Raw genomic sequence first — 16439 nt, forward strand, 5'->3', positions numbered from 1 at the left:
AGGACCCTGGAAATGACCTGTGGGTCAACCCCCCAGGGGCAAGTGCACGTTCTGCCAGCCTCTCACTGCACTGTGCCCCTTGCTGACCTTGGACTTGGAGGGTACGGAGGGGTGCCGCCGACCGTTCCTGGAGGATGGACTTTACCAGAAACGTGGCCAGCCCCACTTGCGTGGGGGATGGGAATGGCAGGAAGGAGGACTTGACCACAGCGGTAGGCACACATTTTAATGTCACATTTTGCCTTTGTTCATCACAGTAACAAGGACACAGACAACCTGACGTGAACATAAACAACAGTTTCCAGGTGCCATGGCTGGTATACGACCTCGTGTTCCCAGGGTGGACAGAGTAGAGGGTGCGTCCACTCCCCGGCCCGAGGCAGGGCTCCCGCAGCAGCTGTGCCCCAGGGTCTGTCCCTAGTCAGCCACGTGCTCTGTGCTCCAGGCCGGGCCTCCCTCTCCCACTTTTCCCTAACAGTGGAGATGGCAGTGCTCAGACTCTGCCGGGTGCTGTCCCAATGCGAACGAGTTCATTCACTCACAGCGTTTATTACTCTCACCATTCACTAGAGAAAAGGGAGGTTCCAAGAACTGAGCAGCAAGGCACAAGTTTGGGACCCACGTCACCCACTCATGTTGATGTGGTAACCCCCGATGATGCCAGCACATGGCAGCACTCCCCCCAGCCAGAACTGAACCCAGGCCTCAGCCAGCCCTCAGGCCAGGCAGGGTCTCAGTGTGCTGCCCTCAGTCCTACTCACACCTGCTCCCTAGCTCTGTCTGGCTTTCAGCTACAGGAAGAAGTATGAAGGACAGCGGCGATGAAGGGGCACTTCCAACCAGGAGCACTGGCCGCTGAGGGGCAGGTGGGCACAACCACTAACTCATCAAGAGGTGTCGCAGTGCGCCATGGCCTTACGGCCCAGTCCCATCCTTGGTTGGCACAGCTGGGCATTCTGTGTCCCGATGTGCTGATTCCATACTCCTAGGACAAACTCTGCATCTGGCCGGCAGCAGACTGGGCCACACTGTGCATGGGTGCCCGTGTTCGAGAAGCCACCCCCAACGGGGATTGGCCCGACCCAAACACTGCAGCACACACAGCGTAAGCACCACCGAGGACAGACACATAGAACCCAAACACACACTCACTGGATGTGCTTAAAATCATCATTTTTCATCTGATCAAAGGAGGAGTCACTTTCTGACTTGTCACTGCACTTCTTTTAACAGCTTACCACAGAAAAAGCATTTAAACATCAGTCTTGCCACCACAAATTTAGAAGTCTAGACAAGAATATATTTTATTTTTTCATAAAAGTTTTACCAAAAATATATATATTTTTTGCTTAACTTAAAAATACAGTTTCAGAAAGCAACATCTAAGTTGTTGGAATTCATTACACATCTAAAAAGAGCTGTGGAGGGGCGGCGTGGACAGAGTGGGCTCAGGCGTTACACATCCACCTGTTCATTTCAGAAGTTTCACCTTGTCCTTCAGTACCTTGAAGGTGGGGTTCTTGCTGATCTTCTTGTTAAAGATGACCAGGAGCTCCTCTTCGGACTTGTGGCAGTCACCGGTCACTGTGTGATACTGCGCTAGGACCTTCAGGGGGAAAAGAGATGTCACACAGCTGTCCGTGTCCTGTGCACCGGGAGGTCTCCAGCGGGGCAGGCAAGCCTGGCGCTGAGCGCACGGTGAAACACCCACAAAAAGCACGACACCGCCACTCCAGGACAGCAACCACTAACAAAAATGAGGTAAACCCAAACTCCAGACACTGCCCCGGCTGAGGCTACAGGATAGGTTTGGTCGTTTTATCTATGGAGCCAGTGGGGCTAATGGGTCAGCTTGAACACTGAGACATAAACACACTCTTCCTCCTGGTGTTTTAGGTAAAAGAAAGAAAAATGGGGGCTGACAAGACAGCTCAATTGGCTAATCCTCCGCCTCCAAGGGTCAGCAACCCAGGGGCGCTCGTTTGAGTCCAGGCTACTCCACTTCCCATCCAGCTCCCTGCTTATGGCCTGGAAAACCAAGATGGCTCAAGTGCCCAGGACCCTGCACCCACATGGGAGACCCAGAGCAGGATCCTGGCACCTGACTTCAGATCAGCTCAGCTCTGGCCACTGTGGCCTTTCAGGGAGTGAACCAGTGAATGAAAATCTTTCTGTCTCCTCTCTATAAGCCTGCCTTTCCAATAAAAATAAACACATTTAAAAAAACAGAAACAAAACAAAGCACCCAATTATTCCTGGGGGGAGGGCATTTGGCCCAACGTGAAGATGCCACCTGAGATGCCTGCACCTCCACACTGAAGGGCCTGGGTTCAAGTCCCAGCTCGGCTCCCAATTCCAGCTTCCTGCTCACAGGAACCACAGGAGGCAGCAGCTGAGGGCTCTAGCATTTGTGTCCCTCCCATTGGAGAGATACGGGCTGGCTCCCCAGCTCTGGGTCTGGGGCTGTATGGGCATCTGGGCATTGATCCAGTGGCTGGGAGGTCATCTCCCAAGTTAATGTTAAAGGTAAACAAATTTGCCAAAGCTACCACATGGCATACCTTTTTCCTTAGTTTTTTGATGGAGATTTCATTGTCGGGAGCCTGTTTCAGAACTGCTTTAATAGTCCCCTTCCAGTTGAATTTACCTACAAGGCAACAGGTAGGCAGAGATGACGGAGGGGTGGGGCAGAAGGGCAGCAAGAGGCATCCCTGTGGTGACAGGGTCACGGCCAGGCCACTGCAGGAGACGCAGTGGGCACCATTGTCTCCTACAGCTGCTGGCCACCAACAGCGACCTCATCCACGTCACTGAGAAAGCCTCCATCCCACAGCTGGGAGGGTGCCAGGCTGAGCGTTGAGCACCAACTCCCACGGTCACAGATCCTCCCCGGCTTTGTTCCTGACTGGGCAGAACCCCGGGGTGTGGGGAGCACACAGGGCCACAAGAACCTGCCACCTCAGGCCTGAAGTCCTGTGTGATGGGCTGTGTGGAAAAGGATCGGTGGCGACACACTGGATAATTCTGATGGGAGTGCCCTGTGGGTTGGGCAAAGCGGGGCGGCCATAGCATTCCAAGCCAGTCAACTGACAAGAGGTGGGTCTGGGCGACTCAGGGACAGGGAGAGGACAGGGCCCTGAAACGTTTGTCCTAAATGCCAAAGTTAACACACGTGTACACTTCCCAGCCAGACATGAAGGGGTACTGACAGACTGCTGCCCCGACTCTACCCTGGCAGCACTAACTTGGGTTTGCTCTTCCCATACCTCATCTGGGGACACAGTTCACTGCCCTCGCCCCCACAAGGGGGAGGGACAGGTGAGTGCCGGCCACGCACCTTGCGCAGGCACCTCGGGCTCTTCCAGTTCTCCACCCTCGGCACGCACCGCCAGCTTCATCTTTTTCTTCTTGGAATCTGTCTCGGCTAAGTGTTTAGAGAAGACAGCCTGCATTTACTCAGAGCACGCCTCCCACCAGCGGGTCGCACGCACCAGCCCGTGGCTGGGCCACTCCCGCAGCAGCCCTGATGCCCTCTGCTGAGGCCAGGCCACCAAGTCCCGCACATCCCCGCCTCTCAGCTGTACGTCAGCCGGCCACATACCTTCTTCCTGCTTCCGTCTTCTTTTCCCCACAGCTGACTTTGTCTCCTCTGCGCCAGTGCCCTCTCCCCTGTCCGCTGCCTCCTCTGCCTTGCTCATCTTGGTCCTCTTGCTGGTCGAGCCATTGGCCTTGGGCGTTTCCTCCCCGTTGGCCTCAAGCTCAGCCTCGGGTTGCTTTCTGCACTTCTTGAGCTTCTGGCCCTTGGCGTTCTCTTGGTGGTTTTCCAGTTTCAGCTCTTTCTTTTCTTTCTTTCTGTTCTTCTGCCGCTCCTCCTTCCTCTCTCTCTTATTCTTCTTCACCTCTGCCTGCTTCACCGTGGCATCATTTGCTTCAGAGGCCGGAACTTGGGTGGGGGTTTCTGCGTGCGGACTTACCCCTTTGGCGGGTGGCGGCTGAACTTGCCCCTTATCAGCTGGCTCCTTGTTTTTGCCGAAAAGCAAGAAATGTGACATGCTCAGTCTAGCTGTGTCAACGTAACTGGTCACAACACTGGCCATTTTATGACAGCTAAAACGTGGCAGAGACAAGGAAACGGGGGAGACTCCCAGTCCCCAGCCCTCTCTGCAGGGAACATTTTTCTTCCACGGGAAAACCGCAAAACTCCCGGGTCTGAGATGAGTCAGACGCGCAGGCCTGCAGGCCCCACACCTCTCTCCCAGGAAAGAGCATGCAGGTGTGCTGAGACCTGCTGCCCAGGGTGTCTGCAGACCCTGGCTAGTTACTGCTCCACTCTGAACCTGCTTCCTCAAGTGCAGAATCAGCGCTAGCTGCCTATTCAGACAGCAATGGCGACACAGCTCTGTCCCTTTCACTCCCTGATCTCTGGGCTTTCCTGGAAGAGAATCTAAAGCAAACTACCAAACGGCCCCAGGAGCCCTGCCACCTCCAGGGAAACAGGAATGGTGCCAATGGTGGCAGCCGCAGTGTGGCTTTGGGTACCCCGAGGCACGGGTGCATCTGTGCAGGTCGGGGTCCAAGCTCAGCTCCATCCAGCACCAACCAGACAACACAGCACAAGGTGCCCACAGTCCTCCAGCTGGACCAAGCAAGGGCAGAAGGGGCTTCCTGGGCGCACGAGGCCTCAAGCCATCGCACTCAGGAGTGGTGCCGGGAAGGGGACACTGAACTGTTCCCGGCCTTGGCGGTGGCTTGGAGGTGAGGGCTCCCAGGCTTGGGGCCGAGCTGCGTTCAGAAGCTGACTTAGGAAGAAACTGCCATTCGCATCCCCCAGCAAAGTGTTCCTACAACCTCCAAGGGCCAGAGCCCTCGGTCTCCCTTGCACCTGGCCTGACCGCAGACCAGCAGCTCAGCCCCTGGGACAGGACACAAAGGGGCGCTTTCACCCAGCCAGTGCTATCATCTCTGTCCTCCACTCCACACTCTTGTGGCAGCACCCCAACTCTTCTCCCCAACCCAGCACCTCCTTTCTGCTCCAGCCCCTCCACAGCCCTTGTCCTGTCTGACAGAGCCTGCTGGCCATGTGAGCAGTGCAGAGCCCTTCTGGAGATGGCACCTACCTGGTGGGAGGTCCTTAGATGACCTGAGGGACCACCCTCAGAGGGGATGCGGGCTCCCAGTCTCCTCTGCTTCCTGTCTGCAGAGGTGAACTCTGTCCTGCGTGAGCTCCCACGTGCTGCCGCAGGACCCTCACCACAGCCTGTGCCACACTGTGCAGGCTACCAGTCCCTCTAGTGTACAAAGCTAGCCTATCTCTTGCATTCCATTTCAGTAACAGAAAACAGACCAGCACCAAGACAGACACTAGGATACACTGCCACGGCTGGTGTGATGGCTCAACTGGCTAACTCTTCACCTGCCTGGCAGCCCGTACGGGCACCAGTTTGTGTGTTGTCTGCGCCACTGCCCATCCAGCTCCCTGCTTGTGGTCTGGGAAAGCAATGCACCCTACACCAAAGCCTTGGGACCCAGAGCCTTGGAAGACGCAGAAGAGGCTGCTGACTTCAGATTGGCTCAGCTCTGGCCACTAAGGGGTGAGCCAGCAGAAAGGAGATCTTTCTCCGTGTATCTCTGTCTAAATATAAATTTTAGATAACTATCCTCTTGTTTTCTCAAACTACAGATTTAGTCTCCAAAGAGGAAATAAGCTACAAATAAGAGCAAAGCACGATTGAATAAACGGGGTGGTGGTGGTGGTGGTGTGTGAACCTGTAAGCTTCCCTTGCACATGTATTCTCTTTGCCACAAAGACAGTTGTGCTGTAGGCCTAGCAGCCAGTAAATGTTGGGCATGCTCACAAACCTCTGTTCTCCCTCAGGAAGTGGCCGCTGTGGCTCCTAGGCCATTATCTCCCCAGCGGCCCACCCCCTCGCATGACTGCTCATTTGCAGGACCAGGACCAGTCCCTGGGCATGCTGTGTTTTCCTCCAGGGCCCAGGGCAGACCAGGTCCCTAGGGAGCACAAGGACGTGAATGACCACTGTCCACATTCTTGTAGATAAGGAAACTGGCACAGAGAGGCTGGATGGCGTGCCCATGCCTACATGTGGCACACAGCACGGCAGGGACATGGACCAGGTCTGCTGAACAGTGCAGCTCCTGCCCTTCCCCCATGCCTGGGACCAGGTTTCCAGGCTAACCGTACGTTGGTTGGCACCACCAGCAACAACTCTCTGCACATCAAGCACATCTTCCCTGCAGGGGCACTCCGTTTGCTCCTCCCCATGAAGGAAGGCACAGGCGCTCTGATCAAGCAAGCTGCTCTACCTCCACAAGTGAGACATTCCCATTCCATTATGATGAATTAATTTATTTCTGCTACACCACAGATCGAAAATCAAATTCCACTTACGTTGCTTGAGGCTTCAGAAAAGATATTCCACACCTGCTCTAGGACAGACTCATTGTGAACCTTCAAACTGTTCTTCATCCAGTTCTGTATGAGAAAGGAAGAAGGAGTCGCGCGTGCGCTGAGACCCCGCCGCGGTCCCAGACGGGCCACACGCACAGCCAGCTCCTTACCTGGAATTTCGCCTTTTTCCTGGGGACATTGTCAAAGGCGCTAATCTGCTCTAAAAGCTCTTTCACTCTGGGACTGACATTGGGCTTCTTAATTAATTCATTAATTTTCTACGAGAAAAGGAAGATAAAACAAAAGCAATCAGCAACCAACATAGAAGTTCCATAAAAAGCAAGCAAAATGTCCTTAATTTAGACCCAGATTCTCCACTTGTATTGACCCTAAAGGTAAAAGCACTCACTTCTCTTCAATCTATGAGGGAGTCGGTCAGAGCAGGTTGGCAGGAAAAAGACATTAAAACCATCTGAAGTTGGAACAGTGAAGCCAGGTAAAATGATCTGTTCTCAGACAATTTCTGTGTAGGAATACGCTGCTGGCACAGCAGACCCCCAAGATTCCACAAACACCCCATTAGAGCTAATACACAAAGCTGCAGGACCCATCATCAGCACTCAAAAGTCATCAACAGTGCATTCCACACACTAATGAATTTAAAAAGAAACCAAGAAAGGAACTCCATTTACAAGAGCAGCAAAAATAATAGAACAATTAGGAATAAATGTTAAGACTTGTATGAAGATTGCAAAAACCATGCTGCAAGAAATCAAAGACACCAATAAGTAGACATCCATGTCACAGACTGGAACTTAATATATATAGTTGGGAGGACAGAAGCAGCAACTCCACCCCAGAATTCTCATGCCATTTAGGAGGATGCTGAGCAGCCAAAACAACGTTGCAAAGGAACAGAGACGGTGAGGCTAGACTTCTTGGTTTCAAAGCTTACTGCCAAGTACAATAATCAAGCAGTCCAACAGAACAGAACAGAGAGCTCGCGTTGAACACTTGCATATATGGTCACTAATGGAAAAGGACAGGCTAAACCGCCACAAAACACGTCCACTCTCAAGGATCCGAGCTCAGCATCGCGTCCCGGCTGCTCAGGCTCTCATCCAGCTCCCCGCTAACGCTCTTCAGAAGACAGCAGAAGGTGACCCAAGGGCCCGGCATGATGGCCTAGCAGCTCAAGTCCTCGCCTTGAACGTGCTGGGATCCCATATGGGCGCCGGTTCTAATCCCGGCAGCTCCACTTCCCATCCAGCTCCCTGCTTGTGGCCTGGGAAGGCAGTCGAGGACGGCCCAAAGCCTTAGGACCCTGCACCCGTGTGGGAAACCCGGAGGAAGTTCCTGGCTCCTGGCTTTGGATCAGGGCAGCACGGGCCTTTGTGGTCACTTGGGGAGTGAATCATCAGATGGAAGATCTTCCTGTCTGTCCTTCCTCGTCTCTGTATATTTGACTTTGCAATAAAAAATAAATAAATCTTAAAAAAAAAAAAAAAAAAAGAAAGTGACCCAAGTAGATCAAGTAGATGAATCCCCAGCACTCATGCAAGGGACCACAATGGAGTCCTGTAGAAGCTTTTAGGGAGTCAACAAGCAAATTAAAAAATGAACTCTCCCTCTCTGTGTCGCTCTTTGAAATAGAGAAAACGACAGTCTTTGCCACCAATAGTGCCGGGAAAATTGAGTATTCAGAAGTCAAAGAATGAAACTGGGAGTCTACACTATGTACAAAGATTAACTCAAATGGATCAAAGACCTAAATCTGACGGGTCAAATGACAAAGTCTTAGAAGAAAGCAGAGGGGAGGAACAAAAAACAGCAAGCAAGCATGGGGAGACACTCCAGGACACTGGACTGGCCAGCGACTCCTGGGATATAACACCAAAAACACAGATAACAAAATAAAGTGAATTATAGCAAAAATTAAAACTTCTGTGACTCAAAGGACATTATTAATATCATGAAATGGCAACTCACAGAATAGAGAAAATGTTTGCAAATCTTGTATGACACAGGATTACTGTTACAAATAAAAAGAACTCCTATGACTCAACTACAGTAAAACAGCCCAGCCAGAAGAGGGACCAACAGGGCAGGCGCCATGGCACCAGGGATGGGGCTGCTGCTGGGACACCCGACTGAATCAGAGTGCTTGCCTCTCCTGAGCCCGCTTCCTGTTCCTCGCAGGCAGCCCAGGACAGGACAAGTTTGGGTCTATGCCACTCACGTGCATGTAGGAGTCCCTTCCTGTCACAGCTGAGTAATATCCCAGGGTCTACTGGTGTGTACCATCTCATTTCTCCATTGATACTGGGTCACTTGTACTTCTTGGCTGTTGTGAGTGACCTGGGGTGGCCTGGAAGTGAGCCAGTTGCTGCAACTGAGGGGCAGGGAGGGAGGAAGAGAGGTTCCTCTCCCAGGATCAAACATCTGCACCCCTAGGCCCATGTGCAGCCTGAGAACAGCCACTCTACTGACAGGAAGCCTGCTGCGGTCGCACCGGGGAGAACCCCAAGGCTGCGGCACCACAGGGGTCACCCAGGGGCCCTGGTGGTTCTCCAGCACCTGTACTCCACCCTCCTGGGGCCGTCGACTGGAGTGAGTGAGGAAGACTCCGACAGGGAGGTCAGTGTAAAGTGCTTCATTTATGATGCAAGGATTGGACTGTGGGTGCTGGACCTGGAAACTTCAGCCAACCTTGCCTATGAAGTGCCCATTGGTAAATGCTGCACACTACACAGGTTTCAACTGCCTTCACAAAGGGCTGGCCACACTGGGTCCCAGTGTGTGCCCATCCGCTTCGGATGAGTTCATCCGAGTGCTGACAGTGTGGACAGAACTCCCACCCCCAGGTGCCCCGGGACCTGCTTCCTGAGGGCTGGGCATGGAGGACACACCCACAGGTGTGGCCGACGTCACCAGACTGAACGGTACAGTCAGGACACAGGATTTGTCTATGGACTGTGTCAAACATACCTGACGTGAGCTATGTGGGAACTCTTTATACTACTTTAAAATTTGTTTTCCAAGTTTAAAACTATTCTGAGGTTGGAATAAAAAAGGGATCTCCCTGGCTCCTCAGCCTGCAATGGGCACACTCAGGACACCCTCTGTGAATCGCAGTCCCGTTCTCCTAGGAGATGCCAACCCGCTGAGCCAATCCATGCCCACGGTTCCCAGGCATACGCGTCATCAAATGGAACAACCAGATAAAGCTGAGCACTCTGGTCCACACTCCAGTCCACGTTGAGAAAATGCCTCCGCCGTGCCTGAGCCATGCACCAAGTGACATGGTCTGAGCTGAACAAGCAGTGTCACCCGCTCAGAGTAACTGCCGAGATCTCCCCGTGTTTAGTTCACCTTCAGTCTGCCTGAAGATGTGCCATCTTGGTGGCTTGTTGGGCTCCCGAGGAAGGCAGGTGTTGGGTGAATGAGGCCGACGTTACCTGAATCCACGCCTGCTGTTTCACGTCACCTTTGTGGGTTTTACTTTCGTAGCCTTTGCCACCATACTTCTGGTCTTCACTCACACACTTCACATGGTTTTTGTAGTCGTTGCCCCTGTAACATGATCAGAAGTCTGGCCATGAGCGAGGTGGCACGAGGGGGCCCCTGTCTGATGCCAGCTGCTGCTCCTGTCTTCTTCTTGAGAGCAGAGACAGGGAGAAACACCTGTCCATCTGCTGGTTCACTCCCCAGTGACAGCAACGGCCGGAGATGAGCCCCTCTGAAGCCAGGAGCCAGGAGCTTCCTCGGGCCTCCCACGAGGGTGCAGGGTCCCAAGGCTCTGGGCCACTCTCGACTGCTTCCCCAGGTCATACGCAGGTAGCTGGGTGGGAAGTGGAGCAGCCCAGACATGTACAGGCGCCCATATGGGATGCCAGTGCTTGCAAAGCGAGGATTTAGCCATTGAGCTGTCGTGCCAGGCCCTGCTCCTGCCTCCTGCACTTTACCCTGTACTTGCCCACAGCTGTCATGGCACTGGCACCCTGGTGTCCTGGTCACATCCCATTTTCCCTCCTCTAGACTCTTCCATTAATGAGTAGAACCCACTGCCAGTGGTTAGCATGGCACCGCCCTAAGTTAGACTCTGCATGCAATACCTTAATGCCAGTCTGGACTCAAGTAGCCAGCTCCCCTACTGATAAACCTGAGAGCACAGTGGAAGACAGCCCCATTATTTGGGCCTCTGCCACCCTCGTGGGAGACTGGAGTTCCTGGTCATCAGTCCAGCCAGAGCAGGCTGTTGTGGCCCCTTGGCAAACGAACCAGCAGATAGAAGATATCTCTTTCTCTCTCTTCTGTCTTACAGGGGACAGCTCCCACGCAAGCTCTGTAAGTTCTCAGGCTCCCTCAGGGAAACACTGGGGACAAGGATAATGGCTGAGTTCCCAGGTCAGAAACAATCATATCTTCATCTACTTTAGACATCTAGGATTAAGCCTCAAATCTGCTCGTGGCAAACAGCCAGCACCCAGCACAGAGGCTGATGGGGCAGGTGCGGCCACACACAGCATCTCAGTCGAAGGCCGCACCGACAGGGGGTGGCATGAGCTCAGGAGGCTGGCCCTCTGCAAACATCCACCCGCCTGACCCTGTTGCCCCAGCCCTCCCAGAGAGCTCCTCCGAGCGAGTGTCTCCCCAAGGACTTGGTGGCCAGGAGGGGTCTGACTTCAACCTCCGGTTTCCCACGCACGACCCAGCCTTCTTGGTTGCTAGCTGGCCACGATGAGCATGCATGCTAGCTTCCCAGCTCACAAGCCCGCCTCGCCAGCAGCATAGGCACACAAGGCCTGGCTGCAGAGTTGCTCCAGAACCCTGAAGTCTCAGCTACCATTGGCCCCCAGAGTCTGAAATGGTGTTGGTAAGATGAGGACCTGTGCCACGAATGGCAAATCCATCAAGGCCTCCCTCACAGGAGGCAGGGGCTCACACACTTGGGCCATCACCAACTGCCTTCTAGATGCATTAGCAGGAAGCTGTATCAGAAGGGAGGTGGGACCTAACCCTAGGCAAGCCCCTAAGGGAAGCAGCAGCCCAACCCGTGTACCACAACGTCCGCTCCGCAAGGCCCCTTCTACAGAATCCACCACTTTGAAGCAACGGGCCCTGCAAGTTGCCTGGACTTTTCCAGGCTCTGGGGGGCATGGTTCCCAGAACTGGGCTGGAACGTCACCATGGCTCTCCGTGAAATACACGGAACTTACCAGAAGTCTTTCCCGCAGTCAATACAAGAAAGGCATTCACAGTTTCTGCACACAGATACATGCTTTTCCACTTGTATTTTTTTCACTGATTCACCACACGCATTGCATGTAAAAAACACCATTTTCAGTTAATGATTAAAACAGCTTCTGTCCAAGACAGGTTGTGAATCTCACGCTAAAAGAATAAAAAGGAAAAAATTTACTTATTGTGAGCTGAAACTTCCATTTCCAAAACATGATTCATACAGAACTTTCTGACCATAATTTCATATGAAAATACTTGGAAGTAACAGAAGCATGACAGATGAGAGCCGTTCCCCCCTCATGGTGAAACGATCGTCCATCACAACCTGACAGGCTCTGGGCTGCACACTGGCACGTGCAGGACACCCCAGCAGCTTGGCAGGGAATTTGTGACTCCTCAGAGTAACCCTGCAAGGGCACTGCCGCCCAACACCTGAGTTATCAGAGGCAGAGCTGAGGCGACCAGCCCAGGGCCGCACAGCAGCAGACTGGCTGCAGAGAGGCTTCAGCTGCTATAAACGGTGGAGCTTTCTGTTCCATTGATGGCGAGTCCATGTGTGTGTTCTCTCCTGGGTGTAAGAATGGGGGTGCAGAGTAAATTCTCTACTCCCCACGTGCACTGCCAGCATTTCACGGGCCCAGTTCTCAGAGGAGAATGGAGGCGGGGTACCAAGTGGGAGGACAGGCAGCTCGCACAGACACGGAGGGCATTCCTAAGGACATCACTGTACATGCACAGGTGCTAACATCTGTGGGTGGTGGGTACGGCCTGCTGTCTGCTCAAAGGCTCGGGATCCCAAACAGCATTCCAACCCAGCAGGTGCCAAGTTACTGCAGGCAGCCACAAACCCCGCTCTCCCCAGCACTGCCCACATCCACCGTGTCTGCACACACACACAATCAACATTAAAACCTCAGGGAGTGGTTGGTGTTTGCAGCGTAGTGGGTAGTCACCAGCACCCCATATGGGTACTGGCTCACGTCCCGACTGCTCCATGGCCTACGGACAGCAGTGGAAGACAGCCCAAGTGGTCAGGCCCCTACCACCTACGTGGGAGACCCCAATGAAGCTCTGGCACTGGCTGCTGAGGTCACAGGGGAGTGAACCAGCGAATGCAAGATCACACACACTCTCACTGACCCTGCTTTCAAACTAAATAAATCCTAAGAAAAAATCTCATGCAGATGTTATCTGTCGAGCTCGAAGTGTTACAGAGGCTAACAGTAAGTTTCCATTGCTCCCTAACCTCACTCGCTAGATTCTAAGAGGGCTCACCATGACTCAGTTTGCATGCTTCAGGGTCACCCGACACCCAGGGGCCCGTGACTCTCACAGTAGCCCATGCATGAGTACCACTTCCACCCCATGACATGCTCTGGGTCACTGCTGGCAAGGTTACACCCAAGCAAGTACCAGGACTGCTCAGCCCTGAATGGAAACGTACAAAAGGCCTGGCCTGTCTCCGTGGAGGCCGCTGTGGGGCACTGTCAGACGACAGTTTATCAGCTGGTGTCTTGGGTGTCACCAATCAGAATGGAGAGAGGCAGGGCATGTGGCCACCCATGGCCTCCCCGCAAAGCAGCCTGGCCACCCCAGGACATGTTGCGAAGCTGTCAGGCCGTGCGATCAGTACAGACATGGGCACATGACAAGTTCCCAGGAGAGGGGACAACACCATCCAGCTCCCCTTGAAGGCCGGGGTCCTGCACCAGGCGGTCACAGCTCCACAGGTCAGTCAACAAGAGCGGCTGTTCTACCTCACACAGGCAGGCGGCAGGCTGACAGCAGGAAGCAGTCCACTGGTGTTTGCACCAGGCCAAGCCACTGCTCAAAGCAACTGGCTGCTCAACAAGCTGTCTCGCCCCTGTGAGACAAGGATACAACATGCCCCTCAAACGCACAGGTGGTCTAGCACTTCCCAACCTTGGTTGCTGGAGACAACCCTGAATCTCGGAGGAGCGAGAAACGCCCCACCTGGCACCTGGCAGGGAGGGTCAGACAGTCAGGAAAGACACACTCAGGGCGTCTGTGCTGGACACGTCATCCTGCAGGAGACAGGTCACACGGTGTCAACATCAACTCAGGAGATCACAAGTCCAGCACAAAGACCCACTTAACTGGGTCTTTCAGGTCTGCAAGATAACATGGGCAGACTCCCCAGGAAATGAGAGCTTAGTCTCCCAGTGTCTTCTGCAAGACTTTCACACGCAATATCAAGAGAAAAAGTCGGGCTCCCGCCTGCCTAAGGGGAGGAGGTCCTTAGGGAGTTGAGTTCTCCCTTACCCAGAACCATGGAGCATCTCAACTCTAGCCCCCAAGCTCTCCGTGGCTCTGCCTCCCACTGGATCCAGTCCCTGGGGAAAGGCACCAGGTGACCTGTGCAGTGATGCAGTAAACACTTGCACGGTCACACAGACAGCAAGCTCCCATCATTCAGCAAACCTCCAGACCCAGCTCAGCTGCCTGGCGGACAGGGCGTCCCAAGTCTGTATGCGTGTTCTGATTTCAGAAGCAGCAAGGTTTAACTTAGTGTGCCAACCCAAGACAGCAGGGATTGCTGAAAACAAACAGGTCTGCTGTTAGATTCCACCAGGCGGCAGAAACACCTGAGCGGACCCAGTGCAGGTCTGGCAAGTCCGCAACACTGACTGAAGCCATTCCTGTGAGCTGCACACGACACACTACCCACCAGACTCAGGGGATACACTGCAACTTCCAGTGAGCCCTGTCCTCAACAGGGCTGGCTACTCCTAAACCAGGGTCCCCCCTTCTCTCCCTGCAGCTAATGTAAGCTAGGCATGTTCTCGCTTCTAAAAAGGAGAGCTCAGAAAAGGGCAAACAGGGCAGGGCTCTGCTGGCTGCACACGCACCCCTGCACTCGCCAGCTGTCGCGGGCACCACCCAGCAGTGTCTGGACCAGGGGCTGTGCTCTCCAGAGTCCTGGGGCTCCTCTAGAAGCTGACCAGGTCCTCAGAGGGCACTTCTGCATTTCCCACCGCCCCATCTCCTGAATGCTGGGACATGTGACCATGAGCTCCCTACAGAGCCATCCCACACTCAGTCACAACGCACCCAACACTCAGGACAGAACCCCTCATGGCGCAGGAGGTGGTCTGTGAGGCCAGGTGACGGCTGCAAGCTCTTCCCTGCCTTGGTCGTGGGCTATCACATCTTGGCCACTGCTCTCATCCAAAGAAAAAGAAAATGATGGGTTTTATAACACAGCTTTCCACTTACACACATCTCAGCCCCCCAAGCCCGTGTACATCACTGCACAGGTCACCTGGTGCAGGACAGATGCTGAACTGCAGGGCAGCAGACAACAAACCTGAGGACCCAGCCACCATGGCCTTCTCTCAAAAGAGACAGTGGCCAAGTCTTTAGGGCTACATTTGGGGCAGAGGACCTGAGCCAAGATGGGCAGGTGCAAAGTACCTTATCAGAAACTGTAAGATGGGTCCAACTTGTGTCTCAAAGCATCAGGTGCAAAGTTAACCAGGCAGCCTAGGTCAAAGCCTCACTCCCACCCATGGGGACAAAGGCGCCCAGTGACTGACTCCTGTGGACATCAAGGTGACCACACCCAGTCCTCCCACACACGACCTGCCCGTCTTCACACACCCACACTTTCCCTGCCCCACTGGCACCCTGGCTCAGATAGCGCATCCTGAAGTTGGGGTTCTGAGCCTGGGACTTGGGGGCTTTATTTTGTACCTTCCTCTTTGCACATTTCTGCATTCTTCATTTTCCTTTAAAAAAATCATCTTTCTAATATAAATCTTAACAACAAATCACTTTTCCTATCCTGAGACATTCTCTTACACACGTGCTCGCACACCACAAAAACAGCCCACCCGGGCCCAGGCTGGCAACCCCCAGCCACTCCCCTTTTAAGCAACAAGTTCTCCTGTCTGTTAAACCAATGGTTCAGGCGCACCGGACTGGGCCACGAGCACAGCGAGGTGCAGGCGGACAGCCTGCCAGAGCGCTGTGCCAGGCCACAGTGGACCAGAGCGCTGTGCCAGGCCACAGTGGACCAGAGCGCTGTGCCAGGCCACAGTGGACCAGAGCACTGTGCCAGGCCACAGTGGACGCTCGCTGCAGAAAAGCCAGTCTTGCCAAACACTCACACTACCACTTCACTTCTTCTCTTACCACTCCCTCTCCTGGCACATACAGGCTGCACTCTCCCTGCACCTGCCGCATGCCAAGGCCTGTCTGCCACAGGGGGTCCTCACCACAGCACCCCTTCCTCAGTTCAGCTTTTGCATGGTCGTGCCCCTCGTGAGGAAACCCGAAGAGGGTAAGGAGCTGTTTGCATCCCCAGCTGGCCACCGTAACCTGGTCTCCTGGATCCCCACTGCGCCCCGGGGGCCGCCTCTCTGGGAACCGGGTTCTGAGCGCCTCAAGAATCAGAGAACATCCACGAGCTGCTGGGACGCGCGGCTGGGGCTCGGGTCACTCCCGCAGGGCACGAAGCAGTCCGGCCTGGACGGCTCCCTCGCTCGGAGCGGCCGGGCCCGGGGGGCTGAGGGTGCAGACGCAGGCAGCGGCGCCGCCGCCCCGGCCCTCTGCTCGCTCGCTCTCTCTGTGAGCCCTGCCCTCCCAGGTCGGACCTCGGGGTCTCCGTCCCTCACCTCTCGGCCAGCGCCTGCCAACCGTTTCCACCGGCCGCCGGCTGCACGTGGCGCCTCCGCCCGCCACCTGCTCCGCAGCCGCCCCGCGCCCGGGAACCGAGGAGCCGCCACGCGCGCCTGCGCGCCGCCACCACGCCCTGGGCGGAAGC

General features: G+C 54.5%; 2 protein-coding genes across 2 annotated transcripts in view; both read right to left on the reverse strand.

Annotated features, from left to right (window-relative positions):
- Window positions 1-16439, reverse strand: part of TMEM128 (transmembrane protein 128) — a 226321-nt gene that overhangs the window by 19371 nt on the left and 190511 nt on the right. The window lies entirely within an intron of this gene.
- Window positions 1287-16421, reverse strand: LYAR (Ly1 antibody reactive). Its single transcript, XM_004579215.3, has 9 exons — window positions 16291-16421; window positions 11629-11803; window positions 9868-9982; window positions 6580-6687; window positions 6410-6493; window positions 3602-4019; window positions 3338-3424; window positions 2562-2647; window positions 1287-1606 (listed from the first exon to the last, which is right to left on the reverse strand). The coding sequence occupies exons 2-9, from the start codon at window positions 11748-11750 to the stop codon at window positions 1472-1474; spliced, it is 1155 nt and encodes a 384-aa protein (XP_004579272.2). The 5' UTR covers window positions 11751-11803; window positions 16291-16421; the 3' UTR covers window positions 1287-1471.

This window comes from Ochotona princeps, chromosome 11 (genome assembly GCF_030435755.1).
Source record: "Ochotona princeps isolate mOchPri1 chromosome 11, mOchPri1.hap1, whole genome shotgun sequence".
Lineage (NCBI taxonomy): Eukaryota > Metazoa > Chordata > Mammalia > Lagomorpha > Ochotonidae > Ochotona > Ochotona princeps.